General features: G+C 42.9%; 1 protein-coding gene and 1 long non-coding RNA gene across 2 annotated transcripts in view; one reads left to right on the forward strand and one right to left on the reverse strand.

Moving 5' to 3' along the window:
* The window catches only part of ADGRA2 (adhesion G protein-coupled receptor A2), a 140456-nt gene that overhangs the window by 69105 nt on the left and 50202 nt on the right, over positions 1–21149 (reverse strand). The window contains exon 2 of the mRNA XM_072148805.1: positions 1455–1526. Coding sequence (XP_072004906.1) covers positions 1455–1526 — 72 coding nt within the window. The remainder of the gene's footprint in view (positions 1–1454; positions 1527–21149) is intronic.
* The window catches only part of LOC140125715 (uncharacterized), a 52015-nt gene continuing 38938 nt past the window's right edge, over positions 8073–21149 (forward strand). The window contains exon 1 of the long non-coding RNA XR_011854710.1: positions 8073–8437. This is a non-coding gene — a long non-coding RNA (uncharacterized lncRNA). The remainder of the gene's footprint in view (positions 8438–21149) is intronic.

Here is a 21149-nt window from a genome sequence, read left to right on the forward strand (position 1 = left end):
ATGTGGTGACAGGTTCCCTTTAAGAAAACAAACAGTCAAGTTATACTTACCTGTCCTTCCAGCCAATGCTTCCAGTGCTGCCTCCCAGTTCCTTATATGGCTGTCACCTCACCGTTACAGCAAATTACAGGCCTCAACGGGCTGTATACTACTGAGGCTAGTGATGATTTGGACCAATGACATATGTATACAGAGAACTCCCCAGCGCAGAACAGACCAAAGGCTTTGGTGAGAAGAATTGTACACCTTTGTTTTTTTCCTACTGAAGACAAATTTTTTAACAACTTGGAAAACCCCCATTAAAAAAAAAGAATAGTAATGCTCCATCCGGCTACAGGCTTTGTTTAGTACTGAAGTTTATCTAGGGCTTCAATACTACACACAAGTCACAAAAAGAAGAATCTGCTTCATAGATGAAACTTTTTCTATAGACCTGTAAGGCTGAAGTCACACTAAGTAATATTGTCCATTTGGTCTGATTTTGGCAAACCATATGCATGATTTTCCCACAATCTTGGGACAATAATGCAGCAAAATGGGGTGTTTTTTGATACAGACATTACACAAATGGGTCGTTATTTAGGAATTTCCTTGTTTTTCATGAAAGCATAGGGACCTCGCAGAAGGGGTCTCCTGTTTTTGATCCCCTCCCCTAATATAAGCCAAAGTGAAGAGAGAGAGGAAATCTTATGTGGTAATAAAGGGGTGACTAGGACTCAGATACTGATGTACTATCCTAAGGATAGGTCATCTATATCAGATTAGTGGGGATCAAACACTAACCACCCCCAACCAATCAGCTCAACACAGATCAGCTCCCATTCCCTACCTCTTCAAAGTCTGTCTTATTCTGGGGGTCACACCTTCTAATATGGATTCTCTGAGAGAAAGGATTTCTTTTATCTGATGGATGTCATAAACATTGTGCTTTTGGCTGCCATTAAAAGGGTTGGCCACTCTTTTACATAAGTTGTACATGTGCCTTTACTGCCTTAATCAAGTTATTCCGCAGTCCTGGTTCTTACTACTACTACTCCTACTTGTGTGCTGTGTGCAAACTCTCCATGATTTTTGGTTTACATGTCTGAGCTCTGCTGAATAGGAGGAGCTGTAGCAGGAGAGTAATAAGTCGTCCTGCTCTCTCACCTTACCATTTTCTGGTCTGTGAGAGAGAGAGGGTGATGCAATGAAGATGGGCTGGAGCAGTGATAGAGAGGAAGCTGTGTATATATACAGAGGGCAGCATGGTGAGAACATGGAAAGGCTGAATCTATCAAAGGAGGCAAAGGCTCAGGTACGTATACATGCAGAGACATGTCTAATGGAACAGATTTATTGAAACGTGGTCAACCCCTATACGTTTTTTTTTAATCCATAGCATTTTTTATATTCCATAAAGACAAATATACCGTAAAATATATACAGAATTTAAAGGTAACCACCTAAATACTTACAGTCTCTCCAGGTCCAGAAGTCCATAAAATGAGCCATTCTTCAAAACAGTAATCTTATTATCGCTAAGGAGTCTGAAAAAAATGTATGAAAAAAACATTTATTAGTTAAATATTTAATGTAAATTAAATTAATACAAGAACAATTAAGTTTCAGACAATGGGGCAAATTTATCAATTAGAATGTTCTTAGTTGCCCATGACAACCAATTACAGCTCCCCTTTAAAATATTAATGAGCACTGGTAAAATGAAAGCTGGGCTGTAATTGGTTGCCATCAGCAAATGAGAACATTCTTACTTTTAGACAGCTTGATAAATCTGCCACAATGACTCGACACTAAGGATGATCCTATGATATCAATTTAACTTGTAAAGTTTTTGATATATGATCCCCCTGTGTCCTCTGAGCTCACATCCAGTCAACAAGGGGTGACCCCGCCCAACCTTAAAACAAACCGATCTGACCTCTCCATTCTAATACCATAGACACAACAATTACTGCTGCTATCTATGATATAATTCAGATGATGAATGATAATCCATGGCCTGCCGTATACACATGAAACAGCCCTGTGTATAGGGAATGTGTAGTGTTGGCTGAGCATCATGCTATTCAGTGTTTGGCTCATGACTTGTAGTAATAGTTCAAAGCTCTGGCCTGAGCTCGCCGTTACACAGCCAACATTCTCATGTGTTTTTTTACTAGACATAGAGAACATTATAATTTACCCCACAAGTCTCACATAGCTCATACCAGCTGCGTGTTATTCTCACTCCAGCGCCCCTTGTTTTACGTGACATCTCGCTCATATACCTCTAAAAAATCCCCTTCAAAGTCATGGGAAAATGAGCACAGAACAGTCATATTTTGCCTGAGATGAGTCATGTTTAGAGGCTGCAGGGGGATGGTGAGTTCAGAAGCCCCTACATTTAGTTCTATAGCACCCAGAAAGATGATTTGAGTGTCATTTTAAAGATAAGAATCTCAGATAACATCAGGCATTTATTGGCTGCTCACAATTTTGTTGGCCTTTGGAAATGTATTTGATAGTTTTCACATCAAAATAAATTTTATGACAATCTGAAAATGTCTCTTCTATATGAATAGGGTTTCCAATTATGATACTAACCATTAAATCTAGAATTACTTATCAAAGACTTTCAGACACAATCACTTTTCAGTGATCTGAAAATGCCATTTTGGCACCCAAAGAGTAAACCTGACCCGTCTTAACCATCAACTGTGATATTATCTCCCCGCCACTAGTCAGTGGTGAGAGAGATGATTATGGAACGGGAAGAAAAGGATTGTCCCTAAACTTTGGGTCCAAACATACATTGAATGGTCCTTTATTACAGGAACTTGCACTCATTGTAGGTGGAGTTTTACAAGTGCCAGCACTTATCCCACTTCCTGCCATTACCGAAAATCACAATGCTGGGTCAGGGGTCCCGGAAAATTCAGCTGGAACTGAAAATGGAATTTAAAAGGGGGGGGGGGGGCTGGTGCAGAAAACTTCTAGAATAACAGTAGAAAGGAAATAACATTGTATGGCGATGGAGAGGATCATGTATGGGCATCACATAGACTTCCCCTTTGTTTAGTTATTCATCTAAAGAGTTGTTCCGGGAGATGCCTAATGCAGTGGTCTCCAGATTTTACAAAACTATGACTCCTAACAGTCCGGAGTTTGTAGTTTTGAGGCTTTATGGTAAAATTCCCCTAAATGGATATAAATATATCATAATCCAAATATACAGTATTACCTAAACCAAGACATGAGGGTATATGAAGCCTCCGAACCAGATTTAAATATAATCCCCACAGCTGCTGCAGAAGCTCTTTTTTAGAGTCATAATACCCAATATTTGAGAAGAAAAATTGGCATTTTTTTGACTGCAAATGGCACGTCAGTTAACCCTTTCTCTGATGAGGATTCGCAATTCCGTCAATGATCGTTCGTCCGCCAGGTACTTGAGTCCCCGCACCATAACTCCAACCTAACAAAACATCTCTCCTGAGCAGAAAGAGAAGGCAGAAGCCAGCAGCAGGTTCAAGAACCCCGGGCATTCATGCACAAGTTCATTAAAGCTTTTTTAATGAGCAATTAGTGCTGGTGGATGGGGACACAAGCTAATGGGGTCAAGACTCTGTCTTTATGTGTTGGCTCCCTGACTGCTGCGGGGCTGGTACATTCCTTCATTTAACCCTTTGTAGATTAGATAAAGTCGACATCCAAAGTTTATAACAATACATTTCGTGGCCCAATAAATAATATATATATATATATATATATATATATATATATATATATATATATATATATACAGGCAGTCCCCGGGTTACGTACAAGATAGGTTCTGTAGGTTTGTTCTTAAGTTGCGTTTGTATGTAAGTCGGAACCGTATACTTTATTATTGTAACCCCACTCAAATCTTTTTGGTCTCTGTGACAAATGGATTTTAAAAATGTTGGGTTGTCATAAGAACCAGGATTAACAATAAAACTTCATTGCAGACACCTGTGATAACTGTTATAGCTGTTTATTGTAGCCTAGGACTAAAGTACAGTAAATTACCAATTACCAGAGGTCCGTTTGTAACTAGGGGTCATATGTAAGTCAGGTGTTCTTAAGTAGGGGACCTCCTGTGTGTATATATATATATATATATATATATATATATATACCGTATATGTGTGTGTATTATATATACTGTATATACATCCACTATATGGATACATCTCAGAAACCTTGACATAAACCTCTACCAATGATATCTGCATCCTATTACAAAAACAAGTCTAAAAAGGGAGTGGGGCCACTGAGAGGGTTAATCACTAGATTTGAAGGCATCCAAACATCTGGATGTTGATCATCTGGAAGTAATGGACAAGCGATTCTGACGTTTCGGCCAAAGGGAATAAAAAAATAATCACAATCTCAGTAATTCATTGGGATAGCAGCACCGGTTCTTATTTTGTCTTGTTTTCCTAAGGCTTTGGGCAAGAGCAGCCATCATGAGAGCAAGATAACAATGTGTGACCATCGAAGCCGCAAAAAAGAATCCTACTCCAGGCCCATTACTGTAACAAGCCATAAAATAGTTATATACTTGTAATGGGGTAAAACTTTCCTTAGACCCTGAATAGCTAATAATTCTGTACACTTATTACAGAACAAATTCTCTACATCCTTTTCCACATCAGTATTTCTCACATTCCCATAGACTTCTATAGAAAGCCACTGGCGCAAATACGCAGGAATGTATCGTAAGTGTCTGAGGTAAAACTATTCTAGTTACCCATGAACACCAATCAGAGCTCAGCTTTCATTTTTTAAACAGCTGTGTGAAAATGAAAGTTGTGCTCTGATTGGTTGCCTTACACTGTGTATCTGCTTTATCTGGAGTGCCCCTTTAACTGGTCCACAGTCACATGACAAGAAGTGTAAGATGTAGTCCCAGTGGTAATAATAGTAGATATAGGGGGGGTAGGGGAATAATTTGGCCTTCCCCTTACATTCACAGATGATGACCCGCACCAAGAATGTTTTAAGGCTCTGGATAATCAGGAAATAGTTATTGCTATTATTATCCTACTGGACCTTTCATGTCTACTTCCTTATGGCTCCCATAGTAGATTATTAGAAGTCGTCACATATCAAGGATCCGCCACATGTTAAAAACCACAGAGAAAACCTCACCTCAATACATGATGTCTGTGAGCCCTTCTGCTGCAAGGAACAGACATGTCTCTGTTGTAGAAGAATCCTAGAGAACCACTAGTTATCTGAGTTTCTTTACCATATTTTACTGGATGAAATTCAATTTAAAAAAAAAACACATAGGAAAGTGGCATTCACATTTCTATAGTTCCTCTGTATACATAAGGTTGTTCACATCAAGATATTTGTCAGGGTCAGTGGACCCTCTGTACCACCGTGGACAATGATGTAAGCCGACGCCTGGGAGCGGAGGTGGCGGCCAAGGCCAAGTACAGAATTGTGAGACAGAATCGTGGTCGGGGACAGGCAGGAGGTAGAGAAAGGCAGCGCAGGATCAATATCAAAGGCAAAGCAGGAGGTCAGGGAAGGCAGCGGAAAAGCGAGGTCAGGAACAGAACCGAGGTCACAACGGGAAATCAAGACTAGCGCACAGGGCATGGAGCACAACTTACTCTAAGGCATAGAAGCACAAAGATCTGGCAGGAGACACAGAAAGGGGCCGGAAATGTAAAATCATGGGCAGTTGGCCAGCGCCAGACGCGCGCGCCGGACCATCGGAGCCAGCACTGGATCGAGGGAAGGTGAGACAGACAGCAGGGGAACCAGGGATTTGTTTTTAATTTCCCAAGCAGGTTGTAAGGGTGCTTCAACAGGAACTGAGGTGCCCTCCCGAGAGCTGATTCCTACACAGAACTGCGGTGGACCTGCGGCTCTGCTCTCTGCTATTATCCCAGTGACAGCGACTGCAGGAATCGGATATTCAATGCGAGTCATGAGTGTCAAGCCCACATTGACTCTTCCAGTCCAGTAGATTGGCCTCGGTTGGACACCCCCCACTGTTGAGCTATATAATTGGGATTGAGCTACCATATGAAGTTCAGCCACTATTAAATGTATGGCACTGTGCTCGGTATGCTTGGACGAGACTGAATGCTATAGCATATTGTGGGGTGTCCCATTTGATAGTTACACCTTATCCCAAGGATATGTTCTCTATATCATAGTACCAGAAAATACCTTTAAAATGCAGCCATTCAAATACTAGAATACAAGGATTGGTCCATTCTTTCATAACTTTCATAGAGCAGCTTTCCATATTGATTACAGAGGGGGTCTTGAGTGGGTTTATCTAGTGTATATATGCACTAATAGCATGAGGGGTCATGCCTCCACGAAAAACACTCTTAAAAATAGTCACAATTAGTCCAAAAACATTCCCTTCCTACCATAATAACGACCACAGTTGGCCCATTACAGTACCATCACAATGATATATGTGATATATCACATATAAAGGCAGTCACCGGGTTATAGGTTCCTTGGGTTTGTACTTAAGTTGAATTTGTATGTAAGTCAGAACTGTATATTTTATAATTGTAATTTTTTTTTTGTTCCAGTGACAATTGGATTTTCAGTATATTTTGCTGTAACAGGACCAAGGATTATCATTAAAGCTTCATTACAGACACCTTACAGCTGATCATTGCAGTCTGGGAGTAAAGTTAAGTATCCAGAGAACTTCACCAGAGGTCAAAGTGGGGAGAGAGGTCTGTCTGTAACTAGGGGTCGTCTGTAAGTCAGGTGTCCTTAAGTAGGGGACCACCTGTAGCTGATCATATCCACAAAATGATGGAATAAATTAGGATAAGCCCTAACCCTGGAAATAGAATCGGGATTATGTCTACACATTCCAGAATCCAAACATATGACTTGACCCCAAATCTCATTTATTTACATGAAATGTCCGACATGACCTCCAGTCAGCTGATTTCTCCTAATATGTGACCTTTACAGCTTATTGAGCATGTGGAATGATACAATATCCACTATTCACATGTCTATAATGGAATATATATGAGTGGTTGATATTTTACCTTCATGTCTCATATACAGCTTAGTATAGGATAGTATTACCTAGTATAAGTGTAATGGTAACCTCCTGAGACTATGACAATATTAATCCTGTAAAATCACAATCTAATGTATTTTTTTTTTGTGAAGCCTGGTCATAACTTACTACCCCTGCGTCTTGGCTATTACACCCTACTTACTATGTAAAGCCCAAGGTATCTGTGTATGGATTCTCACCATGTTTAAAGGACACCTGTCATCAGGTCTGTGTCACTTGTCCTGTCACCACTACCTGTTGGAGCTGCTCACAAGGATCCCATCCCAGCCTTTATCTAGTTATTTCATACATTAATCATTATAAAATCATCTATTCTTTATTATGTAAATGAGGCTGGTCACATGGTCAGAGGCAGTGATGTCACCCCTGTTACCCCTCCCCTCTCCTCCTCCTGCTCATGTCTGTGTGTAATGTATAGTAAAGTATTGCTGGTATCTGTGCTGCATCTGCTGACATGCTGCATCCTCCTAATATACAGGTGAGAGACACAGACATCAGCTACACATGAATCTGACATGTTCTGCTGTAACATGGCTGCCTGGAGCTGCTGTATATCTCCTATACACACACATGCACACACAGGCTGCAGGGGGCGTGGCCACCAGCACCAGGAAGCACATCATTATACAGCCTCACATCATTATACAGGCTGTCAGTCATGCACTGGGGGTGTGGCTGTGCCTCCCACTCATGAATAGGCTGCACAGCTTGAATATGCTAATGCTTCATTGGACATTTCACATGTCATTTGCATACAGCTTTAGGACCTCATTGCTTAGGTTTACAGGCATGTAGAGGGACAATGAAGGGATAGAGGCAATGCTCTCTAATGGCAGTTTATGAAAATATATTTTGTTTAGGGGGGATATTTTGCATGACGGGTTCTCTTTAACTAATTAAACATAGTAGTTCCTTTATCACAAAGATCATTATATTGAACACAATTGAGTTTTTAATGTACATGTTCTTCAGGACTGTAGACATACCTCCCAACCGTCCCGCTTTCGGCGGGACTGTCACGCTTTTTAACCCCAGTCCCGCCGCCCCGGGAGGATAAGGGAATGTCACGCTATTCCCCGCATTGTCCCGGGCCAGGAGACTGAGTCCCGTCTCCTGGTCCCGGGACCAGGGTCCGACTTGCCTGGCTGAGAGTAACCGCGGTAACCGCGAGGGGGGGGCGGGGGGTTCGGGTGGGCAGGGCACACCTGCTGGCTGCAGCACACACTACCTCTGGGGATCATCACAGCAGTGAATGTGGTCAAGGACCTTCGATGAGGTCATGACCATGTGACGCCTATGTGGGAGGAGCTACTGAAGACCCCGGTAGAGGTTGCTGCCATGCATGCCGAGGTATGTATGAGAAGTTATACAGAAGCAGTGCAAGGAGGTGAGACAGGTATATAATGTGGGGGTGGGGGGCAGTGTGACAGGTATATAATGTGTGGGGGGGCAGTGTGACAGGTATATAATGTGTGGGGGGGGCAGTGTGACAGGTATATAATGTGTGGGGGGGGCAGTGTGACAGGTATATAATGTGTGGGGGGGCAGTGTGACAGGTATATAATGTGTGGGGGGGCAGTGTGACAGGTATATAATGTGTGGGGGGGGCAGTGTGACAGGTATATAATGTGTGGGGGGGGCAGTGTGACAGGTATATAATGTGTGGGGGGGCAGTGTGACAGGTATATAATGTGTGGGGGGGCAGTGTGACAGGTATATAATGTGTGGGGGGGCAGTGTGACAGGTATATAATGTGTGGGGGGGCAGTGTGACAGGTATATAATGTGTGGGGGGGCAGTGTGACAGGTATATAATGTGTGGGGGGGCAGTGTGACAGGTATATAATGTGTGGGGGGGCAGTGTGACAGGTATATAATGTGTGGGGGGGCAGTGTGACAGGTATATAATGTGTGGGGGGGGCAGTGTGACAGGTATATAATGTGTGGGGGGGCAGTGTGACAGGTATATAATGTGTGGGGGGGCAGTGTGACAGGTATATAATGTGTGGGGGGGCAGTGTGACAGGTATATAATGTGTGGGGGGGCAGTGTGACAGGTATATAATGTGTGGGGGGGGCAGTGTGACAGGTATATAATGTGTGGGGGGGGGCAGTGTGACAGGTATATAATGTGTGGGGGGGGCAGTGTGACAGGTATATAATGTGTGGGGGGGCAGTGTGACAGGTATATAATGTGTGGGGGGGCAGTGTGACAGGTATATAATGTGTGGGGGGGGGCAGTGTGACAGGTATGATGTGTATATATGTGATCTAGTGAAAGGGGGTTGCTTTAAAATTTTTCTTTTTTTTCAATTTTTAAAAAAAAATGTTACCATTATTTTAGACTCTCTAATATAATATACTGGAATACTAGTGTATAGCAATATTACTGCTGATCTCTAATAGCCTCTCATCTGCTATTAGAGATCATTACACATGGCAGGCCTACTAGTCTCAATGGGACTTTAGGCTACCATGACAGCCGATCACCAAGAGGAGGAGTTTGGGAAATCAGGAGGCTGCTGGAGGAGGAGGCTGGGGACAGGAGGAGGCTGGGGACAGGAGGAGGAGGAGGCTGGGGGACAGGAGGAGGCTGGAGCAGGCTGGGGAGCAGAAGGAGGAGGCTGGAGGACAGCAGGAAGATAGAGGATGGAGGGGCTGGGGGACAGGAGGATGCTCGAGGCGGCTGGGGGACAGGAGGAGGCTGGAGGACAGGAGGAGGAGGCTGGAGGAGGAGGCTGGGGGACAGGAGTATGCTGGAGGAGGAGGCTGGGGGACAGGAGGAGGAGGCTGGGGGACAGGAGGAGGAGGCTGGGAAATCAGGAGCAGGCTGGAGCAGAAGGAGGAGGCTGGAGCAGAAGGAGGAGGCTGGAGGACAGCAGGAAGATAGAGGATGGAGGGGCTGGGGGACAGGAGGAGGATGCTGGAGCAGGCTGGGGAACAGGAGGAGACTGGGGGACACGTGGAGGAGGCTGGAGGACAGGGGGGCTACAGGAGGAGGCTGGAGGACAGGGGGGCTACAGGAGGAGGCTGGAGGGCAGGGGGGCTACAGGAGGAGGCTGGAGGACAGGGGGGCTACAGGAGGAGGCAGGGGGGCTACAGGAGGAGGCTGGAGGACAGGAGGAGGCTGGAGGACAGGAGGAGGCGACAGGAGGAGGCTAGAGGACAGGAGGAGGCGACAGGAGGAGGCTGGAGGACAGGAGGAGGCTACAAGAGGAGGCTGGAGGACAGGAGAAGGCTGGAGGACAAGGGGATACAGGAGGAGGCTGGAGGACAAGGGGATACAGGAGGAGGCTGGAGGACAAGGGGATACAGGAGGAGGCTGGAGGACAAGGGGATACAGGAGGAGGCTGGAGGACAAGGGGATACAGGAGGAGGCTGGAGGACAAGGGGATACAGGAGGAGGCTGGAGGACAGGGGGATACAGGAGGAGGCTAGAGGACAGGGGGATACAGGAGGAGGCTAGAGGACAGGGGGATACAGGAGGAGGCTAGAGGACAGGGGGATACAGGAGGAGGCTAGAGGACAGGGGGATACAGGAGGAGGCTGGAGGACAGGGGGATACAGGAGGAGGCTGGAGGACAGGGGGATACAGGAGGAGGCTGGAGGACAGGAGGCTACAGGAGGAGGACAGGGGGCTGGAGGCTACAGGAGGAGACTGGAGGACAGTCTATATGTTTTACATGTTACAGAGTTGCATTAGGGGATATTATATTGGTCCACGGGAAGGGGGGCAAATTAAGGGGCGTTGTAGCATTTGGGGACCATCAAGTTCGATATTATACTATGCTTGAGGGTTGGACAATGGGCGTGGCTTAGAAAAAGGGGGAGGAGCTTTGTGTCCCTCTTTCTCTTCTCCAAAAGTTGGGAGGTATGCTGTAGAGAGTAAGAGGTAGTAGTAGCTACCAGCCGTGGAGCTGGAAGGTGTCCAAACGTCTATAATATAAGATGATATTGGAACAGATTAATCATTCCAGTTTTGTAGCATTCAAGGCATGGGGCACAGTCAGGAATAGTGAGGTTTTTCTTACCCTTTCACCACTTTGGAAATGTGGACGGGAAGGAGTAGGGCGTAGGATGCCCTGGCCCACACATATTTACTAAAGCCTGCACTGGGTATAACTGAAATCTACCCAAGGTCTGATCTAAGGAGCTTCAAGTTGAACAATACAGAAACCTAGGCCTAACCAAAACAAGAGGACATCCCCTACACCTATAAGAAAGACTTTTTCACCATTGACATAGACAAGAATACTTAACAGTAAGACTCCAGACTCTTCAATGTGAGGACCCCACTCAAAAGTTGGATCTTATTGCCCTATACTAGTGGTGGTAAACTGAGCAGCAAAACTGCATACCAAGACCCACTCAATTTTGGTGCCAACATGGCAATTTAAGCAGCAACTTGTTTTATACGCATTTCACACTCCTCTCTCACAGCTTTCAACAATATTGGCATCTGAAGACACTAATACTATTGAAAGAAAGAGGGGAGATCCAAGTTATGATTGGAGGAGTCGTGTGGGCCAGTGCAATGGTTTCAATGATACCATTACCCTCTCCATGCCCTCTCACTCTTACTACAGTCCCTGGGACGGCAGGAGGAGGTCTTGAGTCATGTCTGGTAAAAATCTGTCCAGGGGGCATGGCTGGGGTGCACAATGTGAGGCAACTGAGTGCCCCCACTGGCCTATACCACAATGCCTAAATATTCATTTGAAGGTTCAATGTTTCATTTTATTAGGTTTCAGTGTATGGAAATGAATGGAGATCTTGGCTGGTTATGTTTTAGGACCCCACTGTAGAGCACATCCTAAGTCTGGAAACAAATCAGATGACTTCCCAGAGGAACAAGAAAGGGTGGAAAGGTGGAAACATCTGATATCTAAAGTTAAGCCTATGTTGGAGGCTTGGTATGAGTCCACCATTGCAAATTTTATTCTTTCTTATTTACAAGACCCATTTACAAAGAATATCGGTAATGGGGACTAGGACTCAGGAAGACAAACAGGACAGTGAGACCTAAGCTTAGCCCCTACAAAGTGAATGACAGAATAAGTCAATGTCTCCCCGACCTGCCTGCGTGAAACGAAGAAGACTCTGACGCAGACCTTACAATATTGCACTATTTTTTTTCCTGTTTTTCCATGAAATTATGAACACAATTATGAATTACAATGCAACAACCTTTAAAGATGGATACAGCACTCCCATATCCTTAGAGGCTCCAGATGCACTACAAAGGACAGATTAGTTACCAAGTAAAGAAACAATAAATTCCAATCCTAACTTCCAACCTTGAGTAGGGACCAGGATTGAGCTGAAGCATTGCATGAATATGGTGATCTACCACTCTGAACTTAAAGTCTTTTTTGTAGATGAGAAATGGAGATGTCAACCCAACCTAACTTGAAATCATGACGTGTGAGGTCAAAGCCAACTTCATTTTGGACATATTGGGGCCCTAACATTAGCACCATCCCTTTTATAAGATGCCAACAGTGGATGTCTATCATTCTTTGACATCCATCATTGTCACTGAGAGACCTTCTACAACAGTGAGGTCACTAGGAGACACAGGGCCCCCTAGCAGGCTACTGCATGGGGCCCCCCTTCCCACTTAAAAACTATACATATTAGTATACTCACAAATATAAATACACTCATGTGCATATACACATACAAACAGTGCCATATGCAACATACTCAAATACAGTGTATACAGACATATACACATCACAGATACCGCATATATACATCACAGTATATGTTATATACATATTACGCTGGACAATGTGCAGTACAATATAGATATAATGGTGCACATCCTCCATTCTTTATTGTATCAGGTCAGATGACTGGGGGCCCCCTGACACTGTGGGCCCCATAGCGGCTGCTATGGCTGCTTCCGCTGTAGTTACGCCCCTGATCTACAAGACTTCTGGTCATGTATGTTTCTCCTCCTAGAGAGGTGATGAGTGATTTCTATTATAGTCACTGATTCAAGAACCTATTATCTGCAATGGCTTTTTTGATTTAGAGAGGTGATAAGCGAGAAGGACCTAAAATAATTTGCATCTGGACATTATACATCCACATAGATATTCAGACAGGGTCTAATTGCACATGCTTTCCATTACTTTTCCTGAAGGTGGCTATTAACCATATGTCATACAGATGGGAGCCATTATATTATTACAAATACATAATATAGTTCTGCATCATTGCATGTTTTCTTCTCTCATAACTATTACAGACCAAGCCCCAGACTTCACATAATAGTGAGTATTAAGGAAGTATAAAGCACACGGCAGATTAATTCCATCTGCCCCACACAGATCTGTCCTGCATTAATACCTTGACAGATTTAAAGTGACACCTTCGCTCACCGACCAATATATATGGTCATGGGAAGGCAGATTCTGTCACTGCTTATGAAAAGAGCAAATTGTGGGCCCCTAAAAAACAGCGGATTCATAAGCCCGGCCTCTGAAATGGTTCCAGATTGTGTCTAGACATAAATAAAGGTAATGGGGCAGGATAAAGGGAGGATAGCCAGCCTGTCCCCTATAGGAATATTACTACAGTAAATACCAATAATGATCAGCTTAGAAATATAGTTCTCTCACTGCTCATTACTAAAACCGCAGCAGGAGTAAATCATTGCCCCTCAAAGTAACATTTTAGGTTGTTTTAAAAATTAAAGGAAATCTACCGTCTGATTATACCTCATAACCCAGCATCACTGACTAAATCCACTTCGCACCCTGATCCAGGATCTGGCCTTGTAATATTTTTTTATGGTCTCCTTTTCCTAAACAGATAGGTTGTAAAAATATGCTGATGAGCAGCAAGTGCTCTGGGAGGCGTGTCACTGCCTGTGCAGCCTCAGTCAGGATGGGCTCTGGTGATGCCCTCAGGGCACTTACAGCTCATTAGCATATTTTTACGATATAATTTTTAGGAAAAAGGAGACCATAAAAAACTATTACAAGCCCAGATCCTACATCAGGTTGCAAAGAGGATTCAGTCAGTGACGCAGCTTTGTACATGAATCAGACGATAGATTTTCTTAAAGAAATCCAGCAGTACCTGTAACGAAAAATAGACTGAAAATACTTACCTCTGCTCCTCTTCATCTTGATCCTGGTGGTGTTTGTCTCTAAGCTTGACACGCCGGGATTACCTAAAAAAGAAAGTTATAATTAGCAGCACAGAGCGCAGGGACGAGATGTCCGGTGCTCCAGGCTGCTAATCATGCACGCATCGCCACCTACCTATCCCATGCTGAGAGAGGGAGGTTAGGTCGCTGCTGATTATAAGTTTCATTTTTAGGCGATTCCAGCATTTCAAGGTTAGAGAAGAACACCGCCTGGAACAAGATTAAGAGGAGCGGAGGTAAGTATTTTCATAGTAGGTACAGGCACTGGAGCACCTCTGGGGGTACGCATATCTACTAAGAATTCTAACTAATTAATTCCCCTCAATGTCTTTCCTAGTGGGATTATCTAATTATTAGGCATTTGGTGCAGTTGGATTTTCTGACAGTCTTTCTTTTTAAACACATCGCCTTTGTTCTTGGTGCCAGTATGATCATGGAAATACCAAATTTTGTATTTTATATGTATGATGTACGGAGTTGTGTAAGAAGGGCAGATCCTGACAGAGGGGGGACATATCAACATGTAAGTGTACTTGGTTTACAATCCTTGATCCTGGTGCTAGATGTCCTTTAAAGGCAACCTGTCATCAGAAATTGGCTTAATAAACAACTACCAGTCTGTTGTCAAGCAGCTGGGAAGCTTCTAGATCATGTTTCTGTCACGGCCTAGTGTGGTGGCATCATCCACAAAATCAACTGCGAATCAAGATGTAGATTGGTTTTAAGAAGTCAAGGAGGTGGAGAGTTTAGCACTGAAGTCAAGCTTTCCCTGCCTTAGAATGCCACTTTCATTGTAATTATAGCCCTGCATTCAGGAACATTATTGACCAGATCTCCAGCACATAATGTCAAGCACATGGGAGGAGGTGTTAAGAGGCAGGGAAGCTTGACTTCACTGTTAAACTCTCCCCCTCCCTGACTTTATACAACCAATTAACATCTCACTTCAAACTTAATTTTCTCGTTGATGTCACCACACTGGGTCATGAAAGAAACATGATCTAGAAGCTGTTCAGATGCTTGACAACATACTGGTAGTGCTTTATTAGGCCAATTATTGATGACAAGTTCCTTTTAAGTTCTGTGCCTAACACCCATCAGCATCAATCACAGGGACAGCTGGCATGTATAGAGGAGATGCACACAAAACAAGGACATTAATAATATATCCATCTCCTAAATTGCTCCTAAATTTGAGGGGGTCCACCAACCAAACCCCCCACAGATCAGCTGTACCCAGCAGCTACAGAGAATGAAACAGGAAACAGCTTAGTGTAGTGGTCAGACCATGGTACTGCAGATAACCTCCTATTCATTTGAATGGGGAACTAAGCTGCAGCGACTCAGTACAGCCATTACTGTTTATCAGCAGATCCAGAGGGATGCTGCACGTTGAACCCAACTAATCTGATAGTAATGAATTTCTTTTAGTATCGGTGGAGTTTCACTAATCCGAGCGGCGGCTATTCGGATTCTGTCCTACTTTTCCAGACACTGTTGCAAATTTTGTCATATTTGACAGGAAAAATAGCAATGTATTTAAATCAGTCATACAGGATATATGTATAGTACAGCAGTGCAGTGAAGTTGGATATATAATGTATACTGACCCATAGATTATCTATAGTATGGAGCAGCCTGTGTAATGTCTGTAGCCGCAGCCAAGACTCCTGTTATAAATGATGTATTTATCTTAACGTACCTTTAAGGTAAATAAAAGAATTAGCCAAAAAGCAAAGATGTACGTCCCGAAGAGCAGAGGGGACATATGTTCTGTGTCAGTAACAATGGGAACCTATGACAAGTGCGGTGCTTACAGGAGACCTCCATATGTTATAAATAGCTTTTGCTTAGTGTAGTTGTCAACAGTCCGTCCATTAGCACCCGGCCAGAGCGGTAACAAAACTATAATGTCCTCAGGGTGTATTACTCAAGATAAACACATCCAACATCTCACAATCTTAATATTTATGCTCCGTTTTCAGATTTTCCTGCCTGGATTTGGGGGGTGCTAGGTGAACAATCTACACACTTGGGCTCCTCGTATTGCACTGGACCTAAACTGCATCAACTGGACCCACAATTACTTGGATGTGACTTCACGTTTGATCCCTTTTCTTTCATTATGATTGCACATATGTAATTTTTTTGTATTCTATTAATTTTTGGATGGATTTTAAGTGAGCAATGCCCTAAGAGGGGACTAGAATCATTATTATAATGCAGGGTAGGCCATCAATAGTTGATGAACACCTCATATTGATAAGGTATTTGCTGCTACAGTGCTGGAAGCAGTTGTCTCCGTGTTTCTGTTGTGGCCATGAGTAGTCATCAATAGGAATTCCAGGACTTCCTCATATCTAGGTAGAGACATAGGAGGCGGAAAAAATTAAATAAGCAGGTGATAATAGTACAGGCGGTCCCCTACTTACAGACAACCCATAGTTACAGACAGACCCATATGACCACTGGTGAAGCTTTTTGACTGCTTTACTATAGTCCCAGATTGCAATAATCAGCTGTAAGGTGTCTGTAATGAAGCTTTATTGATAGTCTCTCGACCTATTACAGCAAAAAATGTTTAAACTCCAATTGTCACTGGGGCCAAAATAGTTTTTGTCTGGATCTACAGTTATAAAATATACAGTTTCGACTTACATACAAATTCAACATAAGAACAAACCTCCAGACCCTATCTTGTATGTAACCCGGGGACTGCCTGTATTATAATTTATTAAGTAAAGCAGATTCTCTGTGACTTTTTCTGTTCTTTCTCCTGTAGTGAGCAGGGTATCTGAAACCCTCTGAGCTGTAGAAAATGTTTTCTTTAACGATTAAGCTCTGTTAGCAGATTAGACTATCCAGGGACTGACTGTAAAGAGTTTAAGTCATTAGACACTTTATCAGCATCCCCTTATCTCTAAGCTGTAAGTGGATACAGGACAGAAAGTTGATTTACACAAGCTGCTTAAATAAGGAAGAAAGGCAGAGTAAAAAGAAGCACACGTGGACAGATTTCTTTACTATAATATATTACAAAGTTTACTTTTATCTTCTAAACTATTCATTTATGCAGATTCATTAAAAGTTCAGTTACACTTTAAAGGGAACCTGTCACCAGGGACCTCATTTTCACTAAAGACAGGTTGCAAAAGTCCATTACAGCTGCAGTGCAAATTGTCTTTCTACCTTCTCTAGGCATTTGCATTACAATATAATTGTGTGTCATAACTTAACTTGACAGAACCTTGTGTAGTGCCAGGGGTTGGGCTTTGGTTTGGATGCATTAAAAAAAAACAACATGTGACTTGTCTGTGCTGCAGACTCCTCAGCTCTTGGCCCCCACCTTTGTACTCCTGTACAGCTCCTCCCTCTCCCACTGAGGTCAGCTCACCAGGCTGTGAGCTCTGTGATGGAGCAGAAGGAAGGAGCTATATAGGAGCACATAGGTGGGGGCCAAGACCTGATGAGTGAGTTACACAGACAAGTCACATGCCCAACCCCTGGGACTACACAGAGGATTCTGTCAGGATGCAAGGTAAGTTATAACACACAATTATATTGTAATGCAAATGCATAGAGAAAGCAGAAATACATATTTGCAGTGCAGCTTCAATGGGCTTCTGTAACCTGCCTGTAGTGAAAATGAGGTCCCTGGCGACTGGTTCCCTTTACATTGCATCTCTGGGAACATCTTTTTAACAAAGAAGGTTGGCATAAAAAGATATGGATATCTTATATGTATATAGAACAGAGTCCATGAAAATTGAGATAAACAAAAAGTGTTACGGGAAATAACTGCGAACCAAAATCCAACAAGCCAATTGATGGGTAATAGTAAGCAGTGTGCACGTGAATGTCACTAGACCACAGTGTCCCAATGTGCAATGTGTAACCACAATTGTCTAAAGCATGCTGCCGATTGGCCGCCAACCCAGCAGGACATACGGGTGTCCCAGTTTGCCTTATAGGAGAGGATCTTCAGCGTCCATCTTGTGACTGGATTAAATCCGTATGCGGAGCAGCGCACATCTGCTTTGTGTTGAGCAGCTGCAGACAGAGGAGATAAGCAGAATTCCAGCACGAGGCCGCTGCGCAGCCATAAGTCTCAGCAACCAGGAGAGATGTTGAAGGGGGATGTTCATCATCACAGTATCCTGGCAGCAAGAGGCAGATAAGGGGCCCACAAACAGGAAGATAAAGGGGGACGCAGTACATATCAATAGGCTGAAGTAGCGGAGCCAAGTTTGTCTTTTGGTCCTACACACATGATCCCTAAACTTTGGACTGCAAGTAAATATTCAGCACTATCCCCTATTCAAAAGGTATTCCCACTATAGACAATCATGGCATCTCTACAATATGGGGCAGTAATTTTCATCATTGCCCTGGTGCATCGTTCCCCTAATTTTTACGCAAAGCACATTTAAAGGGGATGTGTGGAGATCGAAAAAGATGGCCGCTTTCTTCTAAAAACAGCTCCTCTCCTGACCATGGCTAGTGTGTGGTATTTCAACTAACCGCCATTCATATCTTTACCACTGAGCTGCAATACCAGCATATACCAGATGTGGTGATGTGGTGCTTTTTTGGAAGAAAGCAGCCATATTTTTCAACCTCAAACTCCTTTAAAGGGGTATTCCCACTTCCGCAAATTTAATGTTATTGTTTGTATTATGAAAAATCATGCAATTTTCCAATATACTTCCTGTATCAATTCCTCACTGTTTTCTAGATCTCTGCTTGCTGTCATTCTTTAGTATCCTTCATTGTTTATCTCCAGCTGACAGAAATCTGACCATGGTCACACAGGTGCACAGCTCGTTAGTATCACAGAGAGTAATCAGAGCGGTGGGTTATAATGAGCCGTGCACCTGTGTGACCATGGTCAGGTTTCTGTCCACTGGAAATAAACAATCAAGGTTGCTAAAGAATGACAGCAAGCAGAGATCTACAAAACAGTGAGGAATTGATACTGGAAGTATATTGGAAAATTGCATGATTTTTCATCATACAAACAATAACATTAATTTGCTGAAATTAGAATACCCCTTTAACTCCACTAGTGGACAAGATGTTGAATTCAGCAGAGGCTGATGACCCCCGCCCCCCCCCCTCCCCCCTCCCCTTACTGCTGACTTGCCACAACTCTTTTTTGGGTGGTTTGCACTATCTATTTCCATATCTTTCTATATATCTCCATATCTATGTATCTATCGATGTATCTATCGATGTATCTATCTATCTATATATCTATCTATCTATCTCCATACAAAGATATTAAACAAGCTCAGTTTTTTCAACTTAGTGTGAACACTGGTCTAGTTACACGGGCTCTCACTTCCAATCAAATGACAGGATAGCATAAATACATCACCAAACTTTCTATCCAGTATTTGTTTATCTACCTCTCACTACATATACAGCATCCGGCAGGCTATTTGGCCAGATTTTTTTTCCAGCCATTAAAAAGCATTAATATCATATGTAGTGAATTAGTTGTTGTACTTCTGCCACTTAGAAAACCCGCTGTCACTATACTCCATGTGTTCCTGTCTTCCTGGCACAGAGGCAGATTTTAATTACAGAATGCATATAAATTCTGGCCTGAAAAGTGATGACAAATAGGCAGAATAAAGTAATTCGGGTGCGTGGGACTAACACGTGGCCCATCATACAGCTGCACCACACATTTCTGCTGTCATAGGGAATATTAACCAATACACTGAAATAACATATACTGGGAAATTCAGTAGTCAAGCACTTTTTACAAATTGTCATTTCTTCCCAACATAGACCAGTCTGCAGTTCACAACTAAGAATATAATTGCTGGTGACTTCACGAACTATCCCAAATTATCCAGGATTTGCCTTTTTCCTTTGCAGTAAAAATCCTTGCAAATTCAGCTTATCCTAGCCAGAAAATGGGTGTGGTTTAAACAAACCCTGCCCATAAGTGGGCGTTCCAAGGTCAAAAACAATAATATTTTACCTTCTTTGTCAATGTTTGTAACTATGAACTCAAAATCGTAAAAATACTTCCAGATTCAGTCTTATCTTACCCAAAAATGGGTGTGGTTTAAACGAACCCTGCCCAAAAGTGGGCGTTCCTAGGTTAAAAACACCAATATTTTACCTTCTTTTCCAATGTCGGTAACTATGAACTGGAAATCGTAAAAAAACTTCCAAAATCCAGGTTATCGTAGCCAGAAAAGGGGTATGGTTTAAACAAACCCTGCCCAAAAGTGGGCGTCCCTAGGTCAAAAACACCAATATTTTACCTTCTTTGCCAATGTCGAACTGGAAATCGTAACAAACCTTCCAAAATTCAGGTTATTCTAGCCATAAAAGGGGTGTGGTTTAAACAAACCCTGCCCAAAAGTGGACGTTCATAGGTCAAAAGCACAAATATTTTAACTTCTATGCTGAGGTCAGTAACTATAAACTCAAAATAGAAATTTTACCGTCAATCTATATTTTTTAGAAAACCTTTGGTAAATCCTGTTTCAATATCTCACTATTCACATCAAAACTCACATGCTAGGTCCTATTAATGGTATTTCCCAGTGAGTTCCACCAAACCTATCAACATTTTGTCCCCTGGCACCTCTAAAGGAATCATCCTTAAATAATAAGTATTGGATGCACTTCTTACAAGGAATGGTATCAATAGTCCTAGCCATGAAATCATGATGAAATGATTGATCCAAGGCAGAACCACATATGGAGTTAGGAAGAAATGTTCCTCTTGTGAATATATTGGCAGACGGCTCCATAAGGGTTTTGTTTTGCCCTCTTTTGGATCTACATAAAACATTCTGAAGTAATAACAGATTGAGCTCCTTGGACCTCGGTCTATTGTTAAACTCTGGAGCTATGGATCTATCAAAACCGTACACAAT

The sequence above is a fragment of the Engystomops pustulosus genome, chromosome 4, assembly GCF_040894005.1.
Source record: "Engystomops pustulosus chromosome 4, aEngPut4.maternal, whole genome shotgun sequence".
NCBI classification, from domain to species: Eukaryota; Metazoa; Chordata; class Amphibia; order Anura; family Leptodactylidae; genus Engystomops; species Engystomops pustulosus.